Here is a 21,265-nt window from a genome sequence, read left to right as displayed (position 1 = left end):
TACTCCTTCCTCTGTGTCCTTGACTCTGACTACTGGGGTGCAGTGGGGCACAGTGCTCTCGCACCTTTACCCTCCGCAGCTGGATGATAGTCAACAGTGCGGTGTGGTGTGCAGCCATCAGCGCTGACTTGTCTGTCACTCTCGGCTTAGTCTCACACAGTCACACTCAACAGTCTGCCACCGAACTCCTGCCACCCACCCCGACCCCTGATGCAGCCACCTCAGGAGTGAGATTTCAAACAGGTTTGCTCCTCAGTTTACCAAGTTGCCTAGCAACCATCCAGTCAATGGCATGAGGCCCCACCCCCACCTGCTTGACTTCACACCATGCTCAGCACCTCATTGGCTCCTGCCTGGTCCCACCTCTCAACCCCTGGTTTTGGGAACAATATGCCAGACCCCACAGACGCTGGACAAAGGAACATACTGACGCCCCCTGCTAAACTCCCACCAGTCACGTGCCACCCCAAACAGACACAATGACTCCAGTATGATACAGAATCTTTATATTAACTCATCCCCACATCCCTCGGTCCTTCCTTGTCCCTTCTCATCCTGGTGGTCATCAGGGCTGCAGGGGTCTGGTCCCCCTCCACACCACCAGAGCTGAAGCCGCCATTCAGGATGGGCGTGGCCCAGGGACAGCAGGGGAAGGCCCGGCTCCCGCTCGCCTTCGTCCCCACTGTCGGTGGGCTCTGGAAACATGCGCTGGCCAGAGGCAGTAGCCAGCAGAGGCAGGCTGGGGTGAAGGCTGCAGGAGAGAGCAGTGTGTGAGGATCCAGGTTAGGGGGACTCCTTTCTTCCCGACCCCGGCCCCGCGTTCCTCCGGTCAACTGAGCACCTCACTCCGTTGGTACAGTCCTTCTGGGGCAGAAAGGCCATCACAGGGTCCAGCTGCTTGCCGCTACTGAAAGCTCCGCTGATGTCCCACACAGAGACAGCTCCACTGGTGTTGCCACTCACTAGGAACTGCCCGCTCCTGGGAAAGGACGGAGACTTGCGGCAGGCAGGCATCGCCCCTGGGTAGAGCCATTCCTATCCAGGGTCCTAGGCCCCTGCAGCGAGACTCTCACATCCTTGAGCCTGGAAAGGGTTGCGGCCACTTACGGGTCCAGATCAAAGTAGATGCGCTGATTGGTGGTCACTTCCCGACTCAGAGACCACAGGAGGTGGCCAGGCTGCCGGAGGTCCCAGCACAGTAGTTCAGCATCCTGAAGACAAAAACAAGGGTCTGGAGCCAGCCTCCCTGCCCCTCCCCCCACCCCACCTCAGCTTCCCCGCGTCCCTCAAACTCGTTATGTTTCTATAAGTTACAAATGATGGCCCCACTCCTGCCTACCCATATGCTTTGTACCTTTCGGGCTCCTGAGAAGAAGAGGTTGCCATCGGGGTGAAAGCAAAGGTGGGTGATGCCCCCTTGGTGGCCTCCCAGCAGGGCAAGAGGTGAACCGTCATCCCAGGCATACAGGCCTAGGGTACGGCCATAGGAGCCACATGCGTAGAGGGGCTGGGACGGACTAAAGGCTATACAGGATATGATGCCGCTCTGGCCTTTCTTCTTAGCTGGAGAGCAAGCAGGAGAGCAGTCAGCACAGGGCCTGCCCCTGCCCGGGTCCCGACCCCCCACCATGTGTCTCAAGCAATCTCAATTGTCCAAAGCTCAGGGTCACAGTGCTTGCCTAACACAGACCCTGGGTTCAATCCCAGGCACAGCAAAAGAATAAAATACATTTCTAGGAATTAGCAAGATTTTGAGAGCCCACATAGCACTCACTTGACAGGCACGGATGGTTGATCGGCTTTCTTTCTTTTTAAATAATTACTTAGTTTTATTTTATTTTATTATTTTCTAGGTTTGTTTTGTTTTGTTTTCTTAGTTTTATTTTATGTGCATCAGTGTTTTGCCTGAATGTGTCTATGTGAGGGTGCAGGTCTTGTAGATACAGACAGCTATGAGCTGCCATGTGGGTGCTGGGAACTAAACCCAGGGCCCCTGGAAGAGCAGCCAGTGCTCTCTCTCTCTCTCTCTCTCCCTTTGTAAATTTTTATTTATTTATTTATTTATTTATTTATTTATTTATTTATTATTTGGGGAGGGGTTGAGACAGGGTTTCTCTGTGTAGCCTTGGCTGTCCTAGACTCACTTTGTAGACCAGGCTGGCCTTGAACTCACAATGATTCGCCTGCCTCTGCCTCCTGAGTGCTGGGATTAGGGATTAGAGACGTGCGCCACCGCACCCCCCAGTGCTCTCTCTTAACAGCCCCCCTGACCCAGCTTTGTAATCAACTGGTTGACCTTGGGAGAGTCCTCCACGCTCAGAAGCTGCTGTCACCTCTACAGCTGGCATGTGCCGCCCAGGCTTGTGCTGAGGATGATGAGAAACCCCACAGGTGACCCCAGCTCACTAGAAGCCCCTCACAGGTGCTGCTCTTCCATCTCCTCCCTTTGGCGGCTTACCAAATGTAGGTCGCACCTCACAGTCTCTGCCAGGCCTGGATGTGGAAAAGATGCGCACAGTCCGGTTGAAGCCACAAAAGAGCTGGGAACCATCCGGGGAGAAGCAGAGTGAGTGCGCCGCTGTCAGCTCGTCCTGGGGGTAGGAGAGGGTTGGAAAGAGGCCTGCAAAGCTTCCGCTGCGCGCAAACAGGAGGGTGAGGTGGTGGCGAGCACAGGGCTGGACAGGGAAGTCAGTACCAGGTGGTTGTAAGCGCGAAAGGAAGCCCGGAGCTCTCCAGTGAATGCATCCCAGATGTGAACTGGATTCTCCCGGCTGCTGCTGGCCACGCTGAGAGAGACACGGACGCTGAGGCCTGGCACTGACTGTCAAAGGAGGGGAAGGAAGCCAAGTGCCCGGCCGGCTCAGCTTCCACCGGAAGGACACGCGAGCACTTTCTCCCGCTCTCCCAGTAGCCCTGGCAGCCTAAGGAGAGGCCTCCTTGAAACTGGGTGTGTGGGCCGAGGTGACGGGAACACGTCACTTACTAGGAGGTGTCTGGCTGGGAGGAGGACATCAGAGAATACCAGCAGTAATCGTAGATGGTGTCGCCCTCCACCATTCGAAGGACAGGGACCTGCAGAGATACAAGAATGCTGGGCTCACTGCAGGAAAGTAGGGGGGGTGGGGGGTGGGGACGGGACGACGGGACGACTTGTGTGCATCTGTGCCCGCACCCTGGCAGGGGAGGTTATGACCCAGGTAGGAGAAAGCAGATGGGGCAGAAAGAACACAATCTTTGCAGGGCGCAGTGGCGCACCCCTTTAATCCCAGCACTTGGGAGGCAGAGGCAGGCGGATCTCTGTGAGTTCGAGGCCAGCCTGGTCTACAAAGCAAGTGCAGGATAGCCAAGGCTACACAGAGAAACCCTGTCTCGAAAAACAAAACACAGGGCTGGAGAGATGGCTCAGAGGTTAAGAGCACTGGCTGCTCTTCCAGAGGTCCTGAGTTCAAGTCCCAGCAACCACATGGTGGCTCACAAACATCTATAATGAGATCTGGTGCCCAATTCTGGACTGCAGGTATACACGCAGGCAAAACACCGTATACATAATAAATAAATCTATAAAAGAAAAAGAAAAACAAACAAAACAGACTCCTTACTGTTTAAGCATTTATCTCAGGCTCTAATGTCAAAGTCCAGCCACCAAAATGCAGTAAAATTTTAAAATACTTTAAAAAAGACACAAGTAATACCCTAACCTAGAGATAAAGAACCAAGCAGATTCTGTGCCATTTGGATTTAGCTCACTGGCAAAGTTGATCACCTGCCATTCACAAAGCCATGGGTTTGATCCCCAGTGATGCAAATAAAGTCCCAAACTGCAAAGCCTTCTTAAAACGCACACTCACATAGCACACGTGGGAGGAAGAGGGCAACTCAAGTGTGCAGGTCCCTCCTGCCTACACATGGGTCCTATAAACGGGAATCATGTCTGCACTGTGGTACCACCTCGGGCTCCCCGACAAGACAAGGTTTCACAGATCCCAGACGGGCCTTGAACCTCCACCCCTAGCGGCCAGGGTAACAGGTGTGTCATAGCCTGCTTCTGCCCCCTGGGAAGGAGCTAGGGCTTTCCGCACGGGAGGTAGGTGCTCTACTTCCAGGCCACCCACACTCAGACAATGCACAGACACTTCCAAAGCAAAACAAGGGCTGTGGACGCACCTCAGCGGTAGCACACTTGCCCTGGGGTCAGTCTTTACTACTACAGACAAGCAAACACCTATGATCTTTCTATCCAGCCCAAGAAAATAAAGTCAGAGTGTGGTGTCTTGTGACTGTTACAGACAGTTGTGAGCCAACATGTGGTTGCTGGGAATTGAACCCGGGTCCTCTGGAAGAGCAGCCAGTGCTCTTGACCACCGAGCCACCTCTCCAGCCTCCAACCCTAGCATTTATTTGAACCTGAGGCAGGAGGAACCACTGTTAAGTCCAGGGCCAACCTGTAATACCAAAAGAACCCCAGGCCAGGCCCGGCAAGGGCATAGTGAATAAAGGCATTGCCGAGCACCATGCCAGCCATGAGCTTTGGCATGAGCCATGGCAGGCATGTGTGTGCACACGTGTTCTTTTGTTTGTAAGACAAGGTTTCTCTGTGTAGTCCTTGCTGTCCAACTCAGAGATCTACCTGCCTGTCTCCCAAGTGTTGGGATTAAATGTGCACCACTGAGTGTGGTGGCACACAATTTTAATCCCAGCACTTGGGAGGCAGAGGAAGGCGGATCACTGTGAGTTTGAAGCCAGCCTGATCTACAAATTGAGTCCAGGACAGCCAAGGATACATAGAGAAACTTTGTCTCGAAAAACAAACAAGGGGCTGGAGAGATGGCTCTGCTCTTCCAAAGGACCGGGTTCAATTCCCAGCGCCCACATGGCAGCTCACAACTGTCTGTAACTCCAGTTCCAAGAGATCTGACATCCTCACACCAATGCAAATAAACTAAAATTAAATAAATAATTTCTTTTAAAAAAAAAAAAAAGAGAGAAAAAAAAGAAAAGCAAACAAAATTTTTTTTTACAGACCAGGTTAACCTACATAGAAAGGCACTGCCTTCGTAAATGGAAACACAAGGGGTTCCGGCTATGGCTGTTGGTGAGGTGCCTGCCTGGCATCCACGGCTATTGGTGAGGTGGTTGCCCGGCATCCACGGCTGTTGGTGAGGTGGTTGCCCAGCATCCACGGCTTGATCCCCAGCACCACTCACCAGGCATCAATGGCTCACGGCTGTCATCTAGTAATCTTAGTACTCCAGAGTGAGAGAGGCAGGAGGAGTTCAAAGACATCCTTAGCTACATGGCAAGTGCAAAGGCAGCCAGGGGTACTTGAAACCTTGTCTCGTCTCCAAAAAACAAAACAAAACAAGCAAACCAGGGCAGTGGGTTAGCAGGCTCTGCGGGTGAGGTGCTTGTGCAACTTGGCGACTTTAGTTTGGTCTCTGGAGCCACATGAAGACGGAAGGAGAGAGCGTGTACCTGTCATCTGCTCTCCACGAGGCCCCAGCACACACACCCATCCCTACACATCACACACTAACAAAACAACAATAAAAAAGAGAATAATTTTAAGCTTGACAGTGTGCTGGAGTGTAGCTCAAAGCTCTGGCTTTGATCCTCGCCACTACAAAAACAAAACCAAATACAGGTGATGCCAGGAAGAAAAAGGACACCAGGCACTTTAAACGCTGCTGCTGAGAGTCAACAGGGCTGGGTGCACTGGGAAGACTGACACCCCACAAAGCTCCTCATCCTTTTGCCTCAGCCTCCAAAGTGCTGGGATCACAAGCAGGTGTCGCCGTGCCTGGCCACATGTTTCTATCTGTGGGCTCTGAAATGGTGCTTTACAATGGTAAACCTCGTGTTTCTTATCCACACTGTAAAGTCGAGGCAGGACGGTTTGTCCTGTTTATTTTTTGTTGTTAGAATAAAAGCAAATACCAAATGTTTGATTTTTACCAATGAAGACTTAGGAGGCAGATGCTGGGGTAAAAACCTGCTAGCTCAGAGAGGCTGAGAAAGCACACAGCTGACCTGCCTACCCAGCTCACAACTGGAAGGAAAAAGGCAAAAGTTAAAGGACAAAAAGCCTGCTAGCTCAGCTGATGGCCCAGGAGGAAAAAGCCCAAAGCTAAGCGCCCTTCCTCCCCTCCTTCACTATATCTTAACTTCCCTGCGCTCAAAGTCCCTTTTTTCTACTTAATCCCTGCCAGATGGTTTCTTGTTCCGCCTCTTGACCTAGGGTTAACTTTATTTTTTATTTACTTTTTTGAGATAGGATTTCTCTGTGTAGCATTGGCTGTCCTGGAACTTGCTGTCGACCAGGCTGGCCTCGAACTCACAGAGATTCACTTGCCTCTGACCCTCTCTGGGATGCCTGGCCTAGGGTTAACTTTTCTTACAGAATGGCCTCATACTCACTATGTAGCTCTCAAGGCTGGCCTTGAACTAGTGTGTCTTTCATCTTTGTTTCCCAAACTCTGGATTTACAGACATGTGCCACATATGTGGCTTAATTTTCTCTGTATTTCCTAGCTATTTAGGTACACTGTATCGTAATTTTTGCCTATTTTTCTTCCAAGTTGTCCTCTTCTTAACAGTGTACAGGACTTTGAAACAGCACGGACACCAGCCCTTTGTACGTTATTTGCTGACATCACGCAAGCATAACTTCTTTCTCTGGCCCCTCACCCTGCATCCATGCAGCTGCCTGCCTGGGGATTCCCACAGGCACTGCAGACTATTGATCTGTAACAGCTCCGGCTCCCACTGCTCCTGGGCCGCACGCTGGTTTAGAAGCCTAGTGTGCATCGATCAGAGTCACCAAGAAAGAGGGAACGTCAATCGAGGAATCACGTGGATCAAACTGTGTCGTAGATATGTCTACAGGGCCTTTTCTTTTTTTAAACTGTTTTCGACACAGGGTTCCTCTGTGTAGCCTTGGCTGTCCTGGACTTACTTTGTAGACCAGGCTGGCTTCGAATTCTGAGATCTGCCACCTATGCCTCCTGAGTGCTGGGCTTACAGGAGTGCGTTGATGTAGGAGGGTCCAGCCTACTGTAGTGCCATCTGTAGGCTGGTGAGCCTAGACTACGTGGTTGACCATGAGCCTGGGAACAGCCTGTAAGTAGGCAGTGTTACTCTTTTGTTTCTAACCACAGGCACAGGAAAGCAAACTAGGACAATGCTCCATCCTCGAGCACCCTTCCCTCCTGGTCCAGCCCAACATAAAGTTGCCAAGTCTTCCCCCAGGGCTCCCTGTCTCCTCCCTTCATCCTTCCCCTGACAGCCTATTACAAGCCAGCATTTCTGCAACACCCTGAGTGCTCTGCAGACCTCCCTCCACTACTGCTCTTACTGGCCTCTGCCTCCCGAGAGCTGGGACCACAGGCTCAGCTTCCACCACTGTTTTCAAACCTACCCATCCATTCTCCACACTGGAGCGAGACCTTGTAAACTGGAATTCTATACAGTATCATCTCCGCTGAAATGTTTCACAGACTCCACGTGGCCCTTTTACTTATGAAGACTTCCACATATGCTCCTGTCTGCAAGTCACCTGTCACGTCCCTAAAAACCACAGTATCTGTCGGGCAGTGGTGGCCCAACACTCAGGCAGATGGATCTCTGTGAGTTTGAGGCCAGCCTGATCTCAAAGTGAATTTCAGGACAGCCAGGGCTACACAGAGAAACCCTGTGTAGAAAAAATAAAACAAATGGGGCAAGAGAGATGGCTCAGTGTTAAGAGCACTGTCCATTCTTCTAGAGGTCCTGAGTTCAATTCCCAGCAACCACATGGTGGTTCACAGCCATCTGTAATGGGATCTGAGGCCCTCTTCTGGCCTGCAGATAGAACCCACCACCTCTGATACCCAGGCCCCATGAGCGTGCACTTCCATGCCTTCCGCGAGCAGCCTCTGTAACAGTGCTCCCTCCCTCCACTCTAACTCCCCCTGATGGAATCTAAGTTACTCCAGGGCCCAGGCCTCCTCGGAAAAGCTGCCCACACCCTTCGCCCTGCTTCCTGCTCTCCTGGCCTCCGTGCTCCTCGCTGCATCTCTTCTAACAGAGCAAGACAGTCCTGTCTGCTTCGCTCACCAGTGTCAAGGGCAGGATCACAGGCTAAGGATTTACTCATCTGTTTATTTTCATCTTACATTTATGAGTGCTTTGCCTGCATGTTTGGCTGTGTGCAGCGCATGTGTGCCTCGGAGGTCAGGAGAGGGCGTCAGACCCCCTGGAACTGGAGTTAGACGGCCGTGAGCTGCAGGGAATGGAACCTGGGTCCCCTCCAAGATCAACAAGCGCTCTTAACTGCTGAGCCGCCTCTCCAGCTGTGTGAATGATGTGTCAGAAGCAGATGCAGACAGCAGCACTGTGGCAGCGATGTAAGACCCAAGTAAGTGGACCCTGAGTTAAAGTCAAAGAGTGAAGGAGCCAAGTGGGTGATGAGGCAGATTACACAGGCTTAATGCGATCTGGCAGTTAATGTGGGGGCAGGGAAGGCCATTACAGGATGAGACCCCGGCTTCTGGCTTGGATGTCTGAGGCCATCAGGATGTGGAGACTTAAGACACAGAAAGGCTATGAGAAGCCAACATCCTCAGCAGTAGGGGAATCAGGAAAGACTTTGCAAGGACAAAGAACAATTGCCAGGCTGGGTGTGGTGGCGCACGCCTTTAATCCCAGCACTCGGAGGCTGAGGCAGGAGGATCTCTGTGAGTTTGAGGCCAGCCTGGTCTACATAGTGAGTTCTAGTACATTCAAAGATAGAGAAACCCAGCCAGGCAGTGGTGGCGCACACCTTTAATCCCAGCACTCGGGAGGCAGAGGCAGGAAGATCTCTGTGAGTTCTAGGCCAGCCTGGTCTACAAAGTGAGTCCAGGACAGCCAAGGCTACACAGAGAAACCCTGTCTCGGAGGAAAAAATAACAAAAAACAAAAAACAAAGATAGAGAAACCTTGTCTCAAAACAAATAAATAAATAAAATTAGAGAGAGAGAAAGAGTGTTCTAGAAAGCTCTGTGCAAAGACAGACAGTAAGAGGGGAAACTACATAGGGAGAAGGCCCTAGCTCGCCCCTTGCTGCCCCCACACAACATACTACAATGCTGCAGAAGCCGCACAGAACTTCAACGCCCTCTCCTGTGCTCCAGGCTCTAGGTTCCTTTCCATTACTAAGGCCATGTGAGTGTCACACAGACAGTCGCTGCACTCAAGGGTTTAGGAAGTGCAACGGTCAGGGAGGAAAGGCTCCAAGCACGCTCAGCACAGACTCCATGCCTTCACCAGGTATTTGGACCTGCAGCTGCACAGAGGGCCAACTGGATCCAAAACCATCCTCATGCGCTAGGCAAGCATGCCACCCCCAGCTACATTCCTAGTTCCATAGACTTCATGTTTTCAAACACTGAGCTCTCTGACACAAAGTGGGAACACTCAGGCAGAACTCAGGGCATGCAACTGCCATCCTACACTTGGGAGGCTGAGGCACAAAGGTCGGAACTTCAAGGTCAGTTTGGGATACTAAGACCCAGCGCGCACGCACACATCTATATGCAAAAAACTGTGGGAGCTAAGTTATCCCTTACACATAAAATTTCACATTACAAACCTACCTGCGTTTTCTTGCTGGGTGTAACAGATCAGGCCTTTAATCCCTGCACTTGGAGGCAGAAGCAGGCCCACCTCTGAGCTCCAGGCCAGCCAGTGTCACATCAGTGACACTGCCTCAAAAACAAAACAAAAGCCCACCGAAACAGAGAAGGGGAAGAGGAGAGGAAAACAGGCTTTTCTGAAAGGAGGAAAGGGAAGGATGCCCTCAAGCAGGTCGGGATAGAAGCAGCCGCTGAGCAGGCCAGGCCCTCCTGCCTCAGCCTCCTAAATGCTGCACTAAACAGGCGCGGCTGCCACACCCAGCTGCTACCTGAAGAATAACATACTATTAAAATCCTACAGCGTCAATGTCCAAGAGAGAAGAGACGGGTTTGGTTTGGTTTGGTTTTTTAAACCAAGCCTACCAAAAGCACTCAACACACACCATTAAACACATGAACTATGAAGCCTGGACCACTCTAAAAAACCATTTAGTATCTAATTGTTGAAAGGAAAAAAGGCAGGAAATAAAGCCATGTACTATAAGGTTGTAAGCACACATAAACTGCTCCAGTACTTGGGCACAGCTTCTAGAAACAATGGAAATACATTTCCTGTGCTGTGTTTTGTAAAGTGGTAGGTAGTGGTGACTGTCTCTCTGTTTTGGGATGAGCTCTCATCCTGCAGCTCCTTGCCCTGAGACTGAGGTACCAGCCCCACACCAGGATCTTCTTCTCTCACTGTCCCCACCTCATCCCCCACCCTGTGCGGGCGTGCATGTGTGCCTACAGAAGTGTAAGAGTGCACCACATGTGCACAGGCACACATGCTACAGTGTGTGTGTGGTAGTCAGAGGACAAATCTGTGGCGTTGGTTTGCTCTTCCATCTTTATGTGAATTCTGGGAATCCAACTCAGGTCTCCAGGCTGGCTCGCCGGATGCTAAGCCACCTTGCTGGCCTGTAACAGCTAATGCTGATTGTTAACCTGACAGGGCCTAGAATGACCTAGGAGACACACCTGTCTTGCGTGTCAGGGAAGTTCTGGGCTGTGTTAACTGACGCAGCAGGGCCCACCCTAACCGTGAGAGGCCCCACTCTCTGGCCGTGGGTCCTGGGTGGATAAACAGGATGAAGTGGGTGGAGAGCCAGCGCCCCACACCTGTGTGCCCCGAGGCTGCTGCCATGACGCCCTGCAACCATAGACTGTACCCTCAACTGGAACCAGAAGTAACGTTTCCTTCCATTGCTCTGTAAGATGCTCTGTCACAGCAACGAGAAAGCTACACCTCAGCGGCCCTTTTTCTCAACAACAAGTATGCGCCATAACCCGACAGAGGCCACCTCTCCAACACACCACAGGCCCTGGTCTTGTTCCCCAGTGTTAGTCAGGGAACCGGGGCTTTTCACCTTCTCACAGAACTCAAACATCTGCAGCCTTTGACCCAGGAAAGCATCTAGCACCACCAGGTCACATTTCTTTCTGGAAGCCACGGAGATTCACAGAAATGTTGGCTGCTCAAGATGGCACACGGACTGCAATCTCAGCATGCGTGTGACAAAGCAGGATCACGGCAAGACTTACACGTCGCCCTGACCTGGAACACAGCGGGCTTCAGGCCAACCAAGGGTAACAGAAACAGCCTAAAAAACACTACAACAACAGGGCTAGAGAGGTGGCTCAAAAGGGAAGAGCACCTACCGCTCTCCTTCAGAAAGCCTTAGCTCCCTTCCCGTCCCTGTGTCAGGCAGCGCACAGTTCCCCAAAGTCCAGCTCCCAGGGATCCAACACTGTTTAAAAAAGAAAAAAAGAGGCCGGGAGGTAGTGGTGCACACCTTTAATGCCCAGAGGCCAGTCTGGTGTAGAGAGTAAGTTCCAGGACAGCCAGGGCTGCACAGAGAAACCCCGTCTGCCAGGGTTGGGGATGGGAGTGCAGACAGTGAAAGACCCCCACACACGTGCCCACCAGCCTCAGGCACTGCAGAGGCTCCCTCTGGCTTGTCTGGCATCTCCTTGACACACACCACTCTACACACCCTAATTGGCCTTACATCAGAAATCTTGCCAATTTCCCCAAATCAGTGATTCTCAAGCAGGGAGTCTCGACTCTTTCGGGGACTGAATAAACCTCTCACAGGGGTCGCCTAAGATCATCAGAAAAACAACTATTACATTATAATTGATAATATTAGCAAAATCAGTTATGAATTAGCAACAGAAACAATTTTATGGTTGGGGTCACCATGGCATGAGGGTTAGTTAGGTACTGGGGGTCACAGCACTGGGAAGGTTGAGACCTACGGCCCAGAACCTTCCTCACTACAGGGTCTGAAATCCCCCTGACTTCTCCTCTTCTTGGAGCTCCATTTCCCTTCCAGAACTTGCCTGGCCCTGGCTATGCCATACCCTCCTGCACTAAGGTGGCTTTTCAGCTCACGCTCCCCGCCTCGGCAGGACGCAGACTGATGTCAGCCAGTCTTTGGCTTCTCTGAGCCCCAGTTTACGTAGGAGAGTCTTGTTGTCTGGGCCCAGGCTGGCCTACAACATGCTACATGTATACCTAAACTCACCCTCCTCAGCCAGGCTTGGTGGCGAACGCCCATAGGGAGGCAGAGGCAGGCGGATCTCTGTGAGTTCGAAGCCAGCCTGGTCTACAAAGTAAGTCTAGGACAGCCAAGGCTACACAGAGAAATCCCATCTAAAAAAGAAAAGGTAAAATATAAAAAAATATTTAATAATAATAATTTTTAAAAAAAGAACGAATGGATGAATGAGTCTCCCAAGTTCTAAGATCAAAGGCTTTGTAGCCATGACTGGCCTTCTCCTTCTTATCTTCTGAAACTTACAGCCTGGTACTCCACCTTGGTTTTCACAGATCTTTCTGTTATCTTTATTATTATTGCTTTATGTGTGTAATGTATGTGTGAAAACGGATGCATGAATGCCTCAATGCACATATCCGGCCACAGGACAACTGTTAGGGATGGTTCTCTCTTTCCCCACTGGTCCCATGAACTGAACTCAGGCTAGGAAGCCTGCACACCCAAGGAGTCACCTCGCTTGACTAGTGTGCAGGATATTTGATCCCATAGATTGTGAACTATAAATCTGTCCTTGATCCCTGACATTGTGAACTGTAAAAACCTGTTTATTGTTTGGTGTGGCTCAGCCCTAGCATACACCTTTAATCGAAGGGCTTTCTGTACAGGGGACTTAATAAAGTTAGCCCTAGGTTGAGAGGCAGAGTAAGAAACCAGAGTAGGAGGGACTTTGAATTGAGCGGGCAGGTGTGGTGGTGGCTGGTTGACAGCGGTGGTGGCATACCTTTAGTCCCAGCACTTGGAAGGCAGAGGCAGGTGGAGCTCTGAGTTCAAGGCCAACCTGGTCTACAGAATGAGTTCAGGACAGCCAAGGCTATACAGAAGAAAAACCCTGTCTCAAAAAAACAAAAAAAGCCAGGCATGGTGGCGCACACCTGTAATCCCAGCACTCAGGAGGTAGAGGCAAGCAGATCTCTGTGAGTTCGAGGCCAGCCTAGTCTACAAAGAGAGTTCCAGGACACCCAGGGCTAAACAGAGAAACCGTGTCTAAAAAAAGAAAGAAAGAAAGAAAGAAAAAGAAAAACAAACACAAAGACAGCATGTAAAGTAGAAGGGGCTCTTTGGTCTTTAGCTTTTAGCTCTTCAGCTCCTTGACCTTTGGCTTTAAGCTTTGAGCTAGCAAGCCTTTGGCTTTGGGTTTTTTTGGCCTTTTCCTCCTGGGCTGTCAGAAGGGCTAGTGAGCCTTCTGGGCCCTGTCCACTGGGACAAGAGCTGAGTAGGCAGGTCAGCTGGTGCTTTTTCTGCCCCTCTGAGCTGGCAGGTTTTCACCCCAGCATCTGGCTCCTCCTTTATTGGCAAAGTGGACAGACTGAGATTTTCATTTAAAACAAGAGACTAGTATTCTTTTTTTTTTTTTAATACTGCTTTAAAAAAAAATACTTATTTATTTATTATTATGTATACAGTGTTCCTGCCTGCATGTACACCCACAGGCCAGAAGAGGGCATTACATCACATTACAGATGGTTGTGAACCACCATGTGGTTGTTGGGAATTGAAGTCAGGACCTTTGGAAGAGTAGGTGGTGCTCTTAACCACTAAGCCATCTCTCCAGCCCCCAAATACTGCCTTTTAATAAAAGTATACAGTGTTTTCTGGCTGCACATGTGTGTTCCTGGGGCCCACAGGGAGGACAGAGAGGATGCTGGCTCCCCAGAACAGGCTGAGCAGCCGCCTCCCCAGCACTCCCTGTGCTCAGTCCTGACCTTCCGCTTCCATCCTCTTCTGTCTTCCGCCAAGTGCCACTTCCTTTTTTTATGTTTGTTCGTTTTTGAGTCTTTCTTTTTGTTCTTGTTTGTTTGTTTGTTTTGTTTTTGAGACAGAGTTTCTCTGTGTAGCCCTGGCTGTCCTGGAACTCACTCTGTACACCAGGCTGGCCTCAAACTCAGATATCTGCCTGCCTCTGCCTCCCAAGTGCTGGGATTAAAGGCGTGCGCCACCACTGCCTGGTCAGATACCACTTTCACTCACTCCTTTTTTCCTTAGATCTCTGCTTAAGGTCTCACCTTAACAGTGCCTTCTTCAAACACTTTTCATTTTTAAATTGTTTTTTGAAACCAGATATCATTGTGTAGTGCTGCCTGGCTTTGAACTCAGAGACTCACCTGCCTCTGCCTTCCAAGTGCTGAGATTAAAGGCGTTAAGGTAAGAACACTCACTGCTCTCCCAGAGGACTGAGGTTGGCTTCCCAGCACCCACATGGTGGCTCACAGCCACCTATAACTCATAGCAACCATCTGTAACTCCAGTGTCAAGGGATCTGATGTCCTCTTCCCATCTGTGGGCAGCAGATATACACGTAGCAAAACACCATGCATTTCACCCAAAACAAAACACAACACGATTAAGTATAGACATGCACCATGCCAGCATACTCACGCGTTTCAAACCTGTAACTTCCGATCCCCACACGCCCTGCCTTACTTTTCCTGTGGCATCGCCCAGGCATGCATTTCACTACCTTGCTCGTACCCATTTCTTCCCACAGAACAGAAGCTTCATGAGGACGCCCCTATTTTGTGCCTGACTACTCCTCAGGAATAAAAAATGGCCTGTTTACAGCATGTTCAGCAAGATGCACTGAACTAGCTAGGCACCGTCACTGAGGGTGGAGGAGGAAGACCCCTTGGGTGCAGCGTCGGGGCCAGCCTGGGAATGTAGACTGTCACAAAGCCTAGAGCTGCTCTGTGAGCTGCCACGAAGTTCTGTCCACTCTGCTCGGCCTTCGGTCTTCAGAGGCTGCCAGACCCTTTGTGGGAAAAGGTTCCCTGATCTTCAGCATCTTCTCTAAAGATCCTCTCCCCAGCCCATGGCTAACCTCAGCGTGCAACTCAGATGTCTCTAACCCACAGACACATGAAGAGGGGACAGGCTGCAGCTCTATGCACCCATGCCGCCGTGGCCTGTTCCATGCTAGTGTACCTCCTCAGCAGCCACAGCCATTGCCCTTGCATCTGCCACTTGCTCCCAAGGTCGAGTGTGGCTGTGTCACCACTGAATTGTCATTTACCATCAAGTTCACATACCCTAATTTCTACAATGATTCAGCTTCATTAAGACACACTCATAGGGGCTGGAGAGATGGCTCAGTGGTTAAGAGCACTGACTGCTCTTCCAAAGGTCATGAGTTCAATTCCCAGCACCCACATGGTGGCTCACAGCCATCTATAATGTGATCTGATCCCCTCTTCTGGAGTTGAGGTGTACATGCAGGCAGAACACTGAATACATTATAAATAAAGACACACTCATAAGGTGTGAGATGGTCCAGAAGTAAAGCGCCTGCTGCACGGGGGTCACTTAGTTCAGCCTCCCACAACCCACTAAGCCAGGCGCTAGCTGCTGCCTGTGATCCCAGAACCACCAGACAAGATACAAGGTGGAGCCGGGCGTGGTGGCGCACGCCTTTAATCCCATCACTTGGGAGGCAGAGGCAGATGGCTTGCTGTGAGCTCGAGGCCAGCCTGGTCTATAAAGTGAATCCAGGACAGCCAGGGCTACACAGAGAGACCCTGTCTCGAAAACAAAAAACAAAAAAAAGCAGCTAGAGAGACGGCTCAGTGATCAAGAGCACTGCCCACCCTTCTAGGACTTAGTTCAATTCCCAGTACCCACACAGCAGATTACAACCTTCTGTGGCCAGTTCCAAAGCCTCTTCTGGCACACGTGTGATATACATACATACATACTGCAAAACACCGATGCATGTTACTTGCATGGCCTACAGAGTTTCAGGACAGCCAAGGCTACATAGCAAGACATCTCAAAAACAAACAAACAAAGAAAACCAGTTGGGCATGGTGACGCACGCCTGTGATCCCAGCACTCAGGGAGGCAGAGGCAGGCAGATCACTGTGAGTTCCAAATCAGCCTGGTATACAAAGTGAGTCCAGGACAGCTATGGCTACACAGAGAAACTGTCTCAAAACTTCCTCCAAAACCAAAAACGAAATAGGATTAAATGAGGTCATGAGTTTGGGGTCCCCTGAGAAGAGACTGTGGCTATATAGGAAGAGGCTAACAGTTTAGTAGCTTGACAAGTGGGGGGTGGGGGGCGGGGGCGTGGAAGAGAGACTGTTTTGCAGGTGGAACCAGCAGGTCAGGAATCAAGGCTAGCTTCAGACTTTGAACTTGAGGGCAGCCCTCTCTACATAAGTTCTTGTGTCAAAGGGGTGGGCGGGGGCTGGAAAGATGGCCTGGCAGTTAAGAGCTGGGGTTCGATTCCCAGCACCCACATGACAGCTCACAACTGTCTGCAACTCTAGTCCCAGGGGATCCGACCCCCTCTTCTGCCTCCCGTAGACACAGCGTGCATGTGTGCACAGACGCCTGGAGCTCCAGCACTTGACAGGAGGGAAGAGAACCCGGGTTCAAGGCCAGCCTCGGCTACACATCGAGTCAGAAGCCAGCATGAGACCTGCCTCAGAACACATACTTGCAGACAACCCCAATTCGCCTCCCAGCACCCATGTCAGATGGCTCATAACTACCTGTCAACTCCACTGTGCCTCCGTGTTGGGAGCACAAAGGTCCTTGCGCCTACAGATGTCTAGAGAAGCAAGGAATGCGAAACACGCAAGACTCTCCGAGCGAGATGTGAACGCTGGGGATCGGGAGTGATTAACAGTCCGGAGGAGATCAGTGGTATCTGCTGGGCGGGGCCATATCAAGTTCCTTAACCAGGACCGGAGGTGGCTGGTCATCTAAACGGCCCTTACAGCCAAGGCTTTCCCAAGCTCCCACAACCAGGACCAGAGGTGCTAACAGCACAATGGATCTCCACACTATCTGTCTGAGACAGGCCAGACCCTTCTTAGACCCTTACGCCATTATAGATAGCCTATCTCTAGAAACCATCTCCCTGGAAGAAACGACAAAACGCCATGTACCCCGAGTGGAGTTTCACCTTAATTTACACTACCTTCTGCACCAGGGATTGTACTACACCCGGAAACTTCTTCCACAGGATGAATAAACCTCCTGAGATCACATCCCCAACATCCTGATCCATGGTGACTAAAGGAAATCTGAACCCAATTTTCTTCCTTTCTTTTTTTTTTTTTTTCCGAGACAGGGTTTCTCTGTGTAGCCCTGGCTGCCCTGGACTTGCTTTGTAGACCAGGCTGGCCTCGAACTCACAGAGCTGCCTGTCTCTGCCTCCCAAGTGCTGAGATTAAAGGCGTGCGCCATCACCCGCGGCCCTGAACTGAATTTTCATTCTCACCTCTTTTGAGGTTCCCTTTCCTGCCTGCCAGACAGCTCTGAAGGTACAGGTCCACACACACACACACACACACACACACCTAACAACTAAAAGTAGATCTTTTTGTTTGAAACACGGCTTCTCCATGTAGCCCTGGCTGTCCTGGAATTCCCCTTGAAGACCAGGCTGGCCTAGGAGCTCACAGAGACCCACATGCCTCTGCCTCCCGAGTGCTGGGAGTAAAGAAGAGAAAGAGGGAGAAAATAAGCTGACAGAGACGAAGCCTCCTAAAGCCGGCCAGGCTGCACTATAGCTCCCAGGCTGAAGTAACTTCCTGCCTGGAGCTTCTAGAGCACTTGTCTCAATGTGCAACGGCCTTGTTTATTGATGTGCGCTTGCACACTAACCCCCCAAAACACAACCAGCTCTTCGTCCACCGTTCACTCCTATATGAGCCCAATGGCCTAGAACCTGCTATACAATTGAGGAAGACCTTGGATTCATCCCTCCTGGCCCCACCTCTGGGGTGCTGAGGTTAAGCCAGCACGCCCAGTTTCTGAGAGTGGGGGCTGGAACCAGATCGTCCTGTGTGATGCTAGGCAAGCACTCTACCAACTACGCTACGTCCCCAGGACTTATGGGAAATCATGGAGGCACACGGTGTCAGAGGCCCACAGCCTGACCACAGCCAGCACAGGCTCCTGACTAAAGGAGCTGGCTGGTCTTTAAACGCAGACTTCAGAATTCAAGACAGAAAATGATGCATGTGACAAGCCAAGGTGAAGGGAAGTCCTGCCTGTGAACCAGTGACCCAGGGATACACTGAGTTCATTCACAGTAAGGGCTCTGATGTGATGGCGGCTGGCAAAGGGGCGAGGTCAGCCCTACCCTTACCATTTCTGCGTATTCCTCCTGTTCTCCTTCACTGTACAGTTCTGGGGGCAGGTTGTAAATCCGGAGGATGTTATCAGCGCTACTGGTCAAGATGCAGGAACCGTCAGGGGCCCTGAAAACATAGGAGAATTAGAAAACTGAACAGAGCTTTGATTTCAAGCTGTAAGGCTAGGGCTGCCTCTAGTAGACACCAGCCCTAGGGAAACATAAACTCATGCAGAGCGTGGTGGCACACATCTCTAACCTCAGCTACTGGAGAGGCTGAGGCAGAGGACGGAATTCTAGACCAGGCTGGGCAGCTTGGCAAGACCCTGTCTTAAAATAAAGTTTAAAAAAAAAAAAAAAAAAAGAAAGAAAAAAAAAGAGAAAAAAATAAAAAATAAAAAATAAAAAAAAAAAGAAAGAAAAAGAAAAGAAAAGAGAGAGAGAGAGAGGAAAAGGGGGGCGAAGGCTAGCATGTAGCTTAGTGGTAAGGCCCAGGCCAGCATGCTGGACACCCTGGGCTAAACCCACAGTACTAGAAACTGAATTAAAAGGAAAAAAAAAAAAACCCACAGCAGAAAAGAAGGAAAACACACAGCCCCAATCTGAGCACTCAGCAGTGTTCTACCACTCCTTAACCACGTTTTGCTACGTTTGGGTTTGTTTTGTTTTCCCTCAAGACAAGGTTTCTCTGTGCAGCGCTGGCTGTCTTGGACCGAGACCTGTAGACCAGGCTCAGAGATCTGCCTGCCACTCCCTCCCCGAGTGCTGGGATTGAAGGTGTGTGCCGCCTCTACCCGGCTTTGTTTTTGCTTTAAGACAGGGTCTCACTCTAGGGACAAGGCAGGCCACCAACTCCCAACCTCCCCTCCTCGACTTCCCAAACGTTGAGATTACAAGGCCGGCCCCCCCCCCCCCCCCGCCAGGGGCCAAGTACGGGTGGGTTTTAAAAAGGGACCTCCCGAGAGTGGCCATCTCCCTGCCTGCTGTACTTACCACTTACAGCCTTTCAGGAAGTTCTCCGAGTGGCTGCCGAACTCCGACCAGGAGCCGCTGAGGTAGCGGGGTACCTGCGAGAAGCAGTAGTTCCAAAAGCTGGAAAGGAGATGGACAAACAGCAACCGCGGGGCGTCAGGGCAAGACGGGCCTGGGACGGAGCTGAGGACGGGTGGTGGACGTTTTCACACGTCCAGGCTCCCCAGGTTCCAGCCACTTACATGTCCCCCTCGTCCGCTGCAGCGGGTCCCTCGGACACACCTTCCACGGCCTCTGCCGACTCCGACGCAGGCCGATCCGTTCCATCTACCGGGGGAAGGCTCGCACTTTCAGAACCTTCTTGTCCCTCGGCTCGGGGGCTCGACTCGCTGGGAGCAGGAAACTGCGCCTCCCGAGGAGCGGGGTCCCCTTGCTGCAACTCCTGGGACACAACCGAGCCAGCCACGCAATCTGTGGCTACCTGGGGTTGGTCACCTCCACCGCACGGCGGCGGCACCAGTTCGGAGTCTGCATCTTTACGCCCAGGGGAACCTTGGGGCCCTGGAGCTGGGGCCTGGTCAGAAGGGGGGCTGTCCGCAGCTAAGAGTCGCTCCTCCGACGTCTTCATCCTGTCGAGCCCGCCCGCGGGAGGGCAGCGCGCGGACAAGCCTCGGCTGCCGAGGCCGGACTGCCCACAGTTCCCAGGGATCCCGGCGCAGCGCCGCACAGACCCGAGCCTGCTTCCCTCTTCCGGGAACAACAAGCCGAAGTCGGCAACCGACGGCAGACGCCGGGAAACCCAGCGCGGAAAGCACGGCGCCCCGGGTCGCTGCGCGCGGCCGGCGCGGCCTGCTCTCGCGGGAGTCCGGCCTCCTTCCGATAGGCTCTCCGCATCCCGACCCGAGTCTGAGCGCTTAAGGCGGGAAACCCTAGAGGTTTCTGGGAGTTGTAGTCTGAACTGACGGCCTGGGCGAAAAGTACGCGAGCTCCCTCTACTGTGCCCTGGGGAAATTATTTTTTCTCTTAATTAATTTATTTATTTTTATTTCATGTGCATTGGTGTTTTGCCTGCACGTGTGTCTGTATGAGGGTGTCAGATCTTGGAGTTATAGACAGTTGTGAGCTGCCATGTGCTGCTGGGAATTGAACCCGGGTGCTTTCGAAGAGCAGCCAGTGCTGTCAACCGCTGAGCCTTCTGTCCCAGCCCAGCCCACCCCGCACCCCGCCCCCGGGAAATTCTTAAGGCGCCCATCCTCCCCTGGCCTGCAGAGGGCGCTTAATTTCTACAGTTCTGCCCTCTGCCCCCCCCCCCCTGAAAATATTGTTTTGAGTTAGGCAACCTCAAAATTAGATTTCCTTTCTCCCCCCCCTCCCTTCCTTCTCTACTCCCTAGTCATTCAATATTTATTATCAATATTCCTACCCAGGCACTGTACAAGGCATTAGAGAAAACAGTAATTAATAAAATAGATAACAAGTTCTCTATGCCCCATAAAGTTTTCGTCGTTGTGAAATCAAAGACTGTGAAAACAATCTTTTCAGATAGTGATGAGGACTGTACAGGAAATTAAAAAAGATGGTGTGATATAAAGTATCTCCGAGAACACGTTAGATTGAGATTTTTAAGAAAGAACTTTCTAAAGTGATTAGCTGATGAGAAAACAAAACTTAGCTGCCCGTGTTGGTTCATCCCTGTACTTGGGAGGCGAAGGCAGGGGGGCTGCCGAGAGTTCAAGGCCAGCCTTGGCTACAAAGACCGCGTTTCCCAAAGCCAAAAAGGAAATAACTACATCTAGCTGGATCAGAAAGAGCAGTGGTTGGCGCAAAATAGACCTTAAAGCTTAATTCTTTTCACCCTTTATTCGTGATACAGTGACAGAAGTCCTCCGAAACGGTTTCCGCCAATATTTCCCCCACAGCTCTGTCTTAAGAGTACTTTTCACAAAAACGTTCGCACTGATAGCAACAACGCGGGGAGAATCCGCACTCTGCAACTCCCCGCCTCCATTTCTTGCCCTCAGCCT

At 51.3% G+C, this 21,265-nt stretch overlaps 1 protein-coding gene across 1 annotated transcript; it reads right to left on the bottom strand.

Moving 5' to 3' along the window:
* Positions 1-489: 489 nt before the first annotated feature.
* On the bottom strand, positions 490-20,129 carry WRAP53 (WD repeat containing antisense to TP53). Its single transcript, XM_084762772.1, has 10 exons — positions 19,484-20,129; positions 19,263-19,361; positions 18,285-18,396; positions 2,984-3,072; positions 2,696-2,786; positions 2,459-2,591; positions 1,355-1,563; positions 1,108-1,211; positions 842-979; positions 490-751 (listed from the first exon to the last, which is right to left on the bottom strand). The coding sequence occupies exons 1-10, from the start codon at positions 19,867-19,869 to the stop codon at positions 505-507; spliced, it is 1,608 nt and encodes a 535-aa protein (XP_084618898.1). The 5' UTR covers positions 19,870-20,129; the 3' UTR covers positions 490-504.
* Positions 20,130-21,265: the final 1,136 nt, after the last annotated feature.

The sequence above is a fragment of the Acomys minous genome, assembly GCF_964271855.1.
Source record: "Acomys minous genome assembly, chromosome: 16".
Taxonomy (NCBI): domain Eukaryota; kingdom Metazoa; phylum Chordata; class Mammalia; order Rodentia; family Muridae; genus Acomys; species Acomys minous.
The sequence above is the reverse complement of the archived record's forward strand: the minus strand, read 5'-3'. Positions and strand labels throughout refer to the sequence as shown.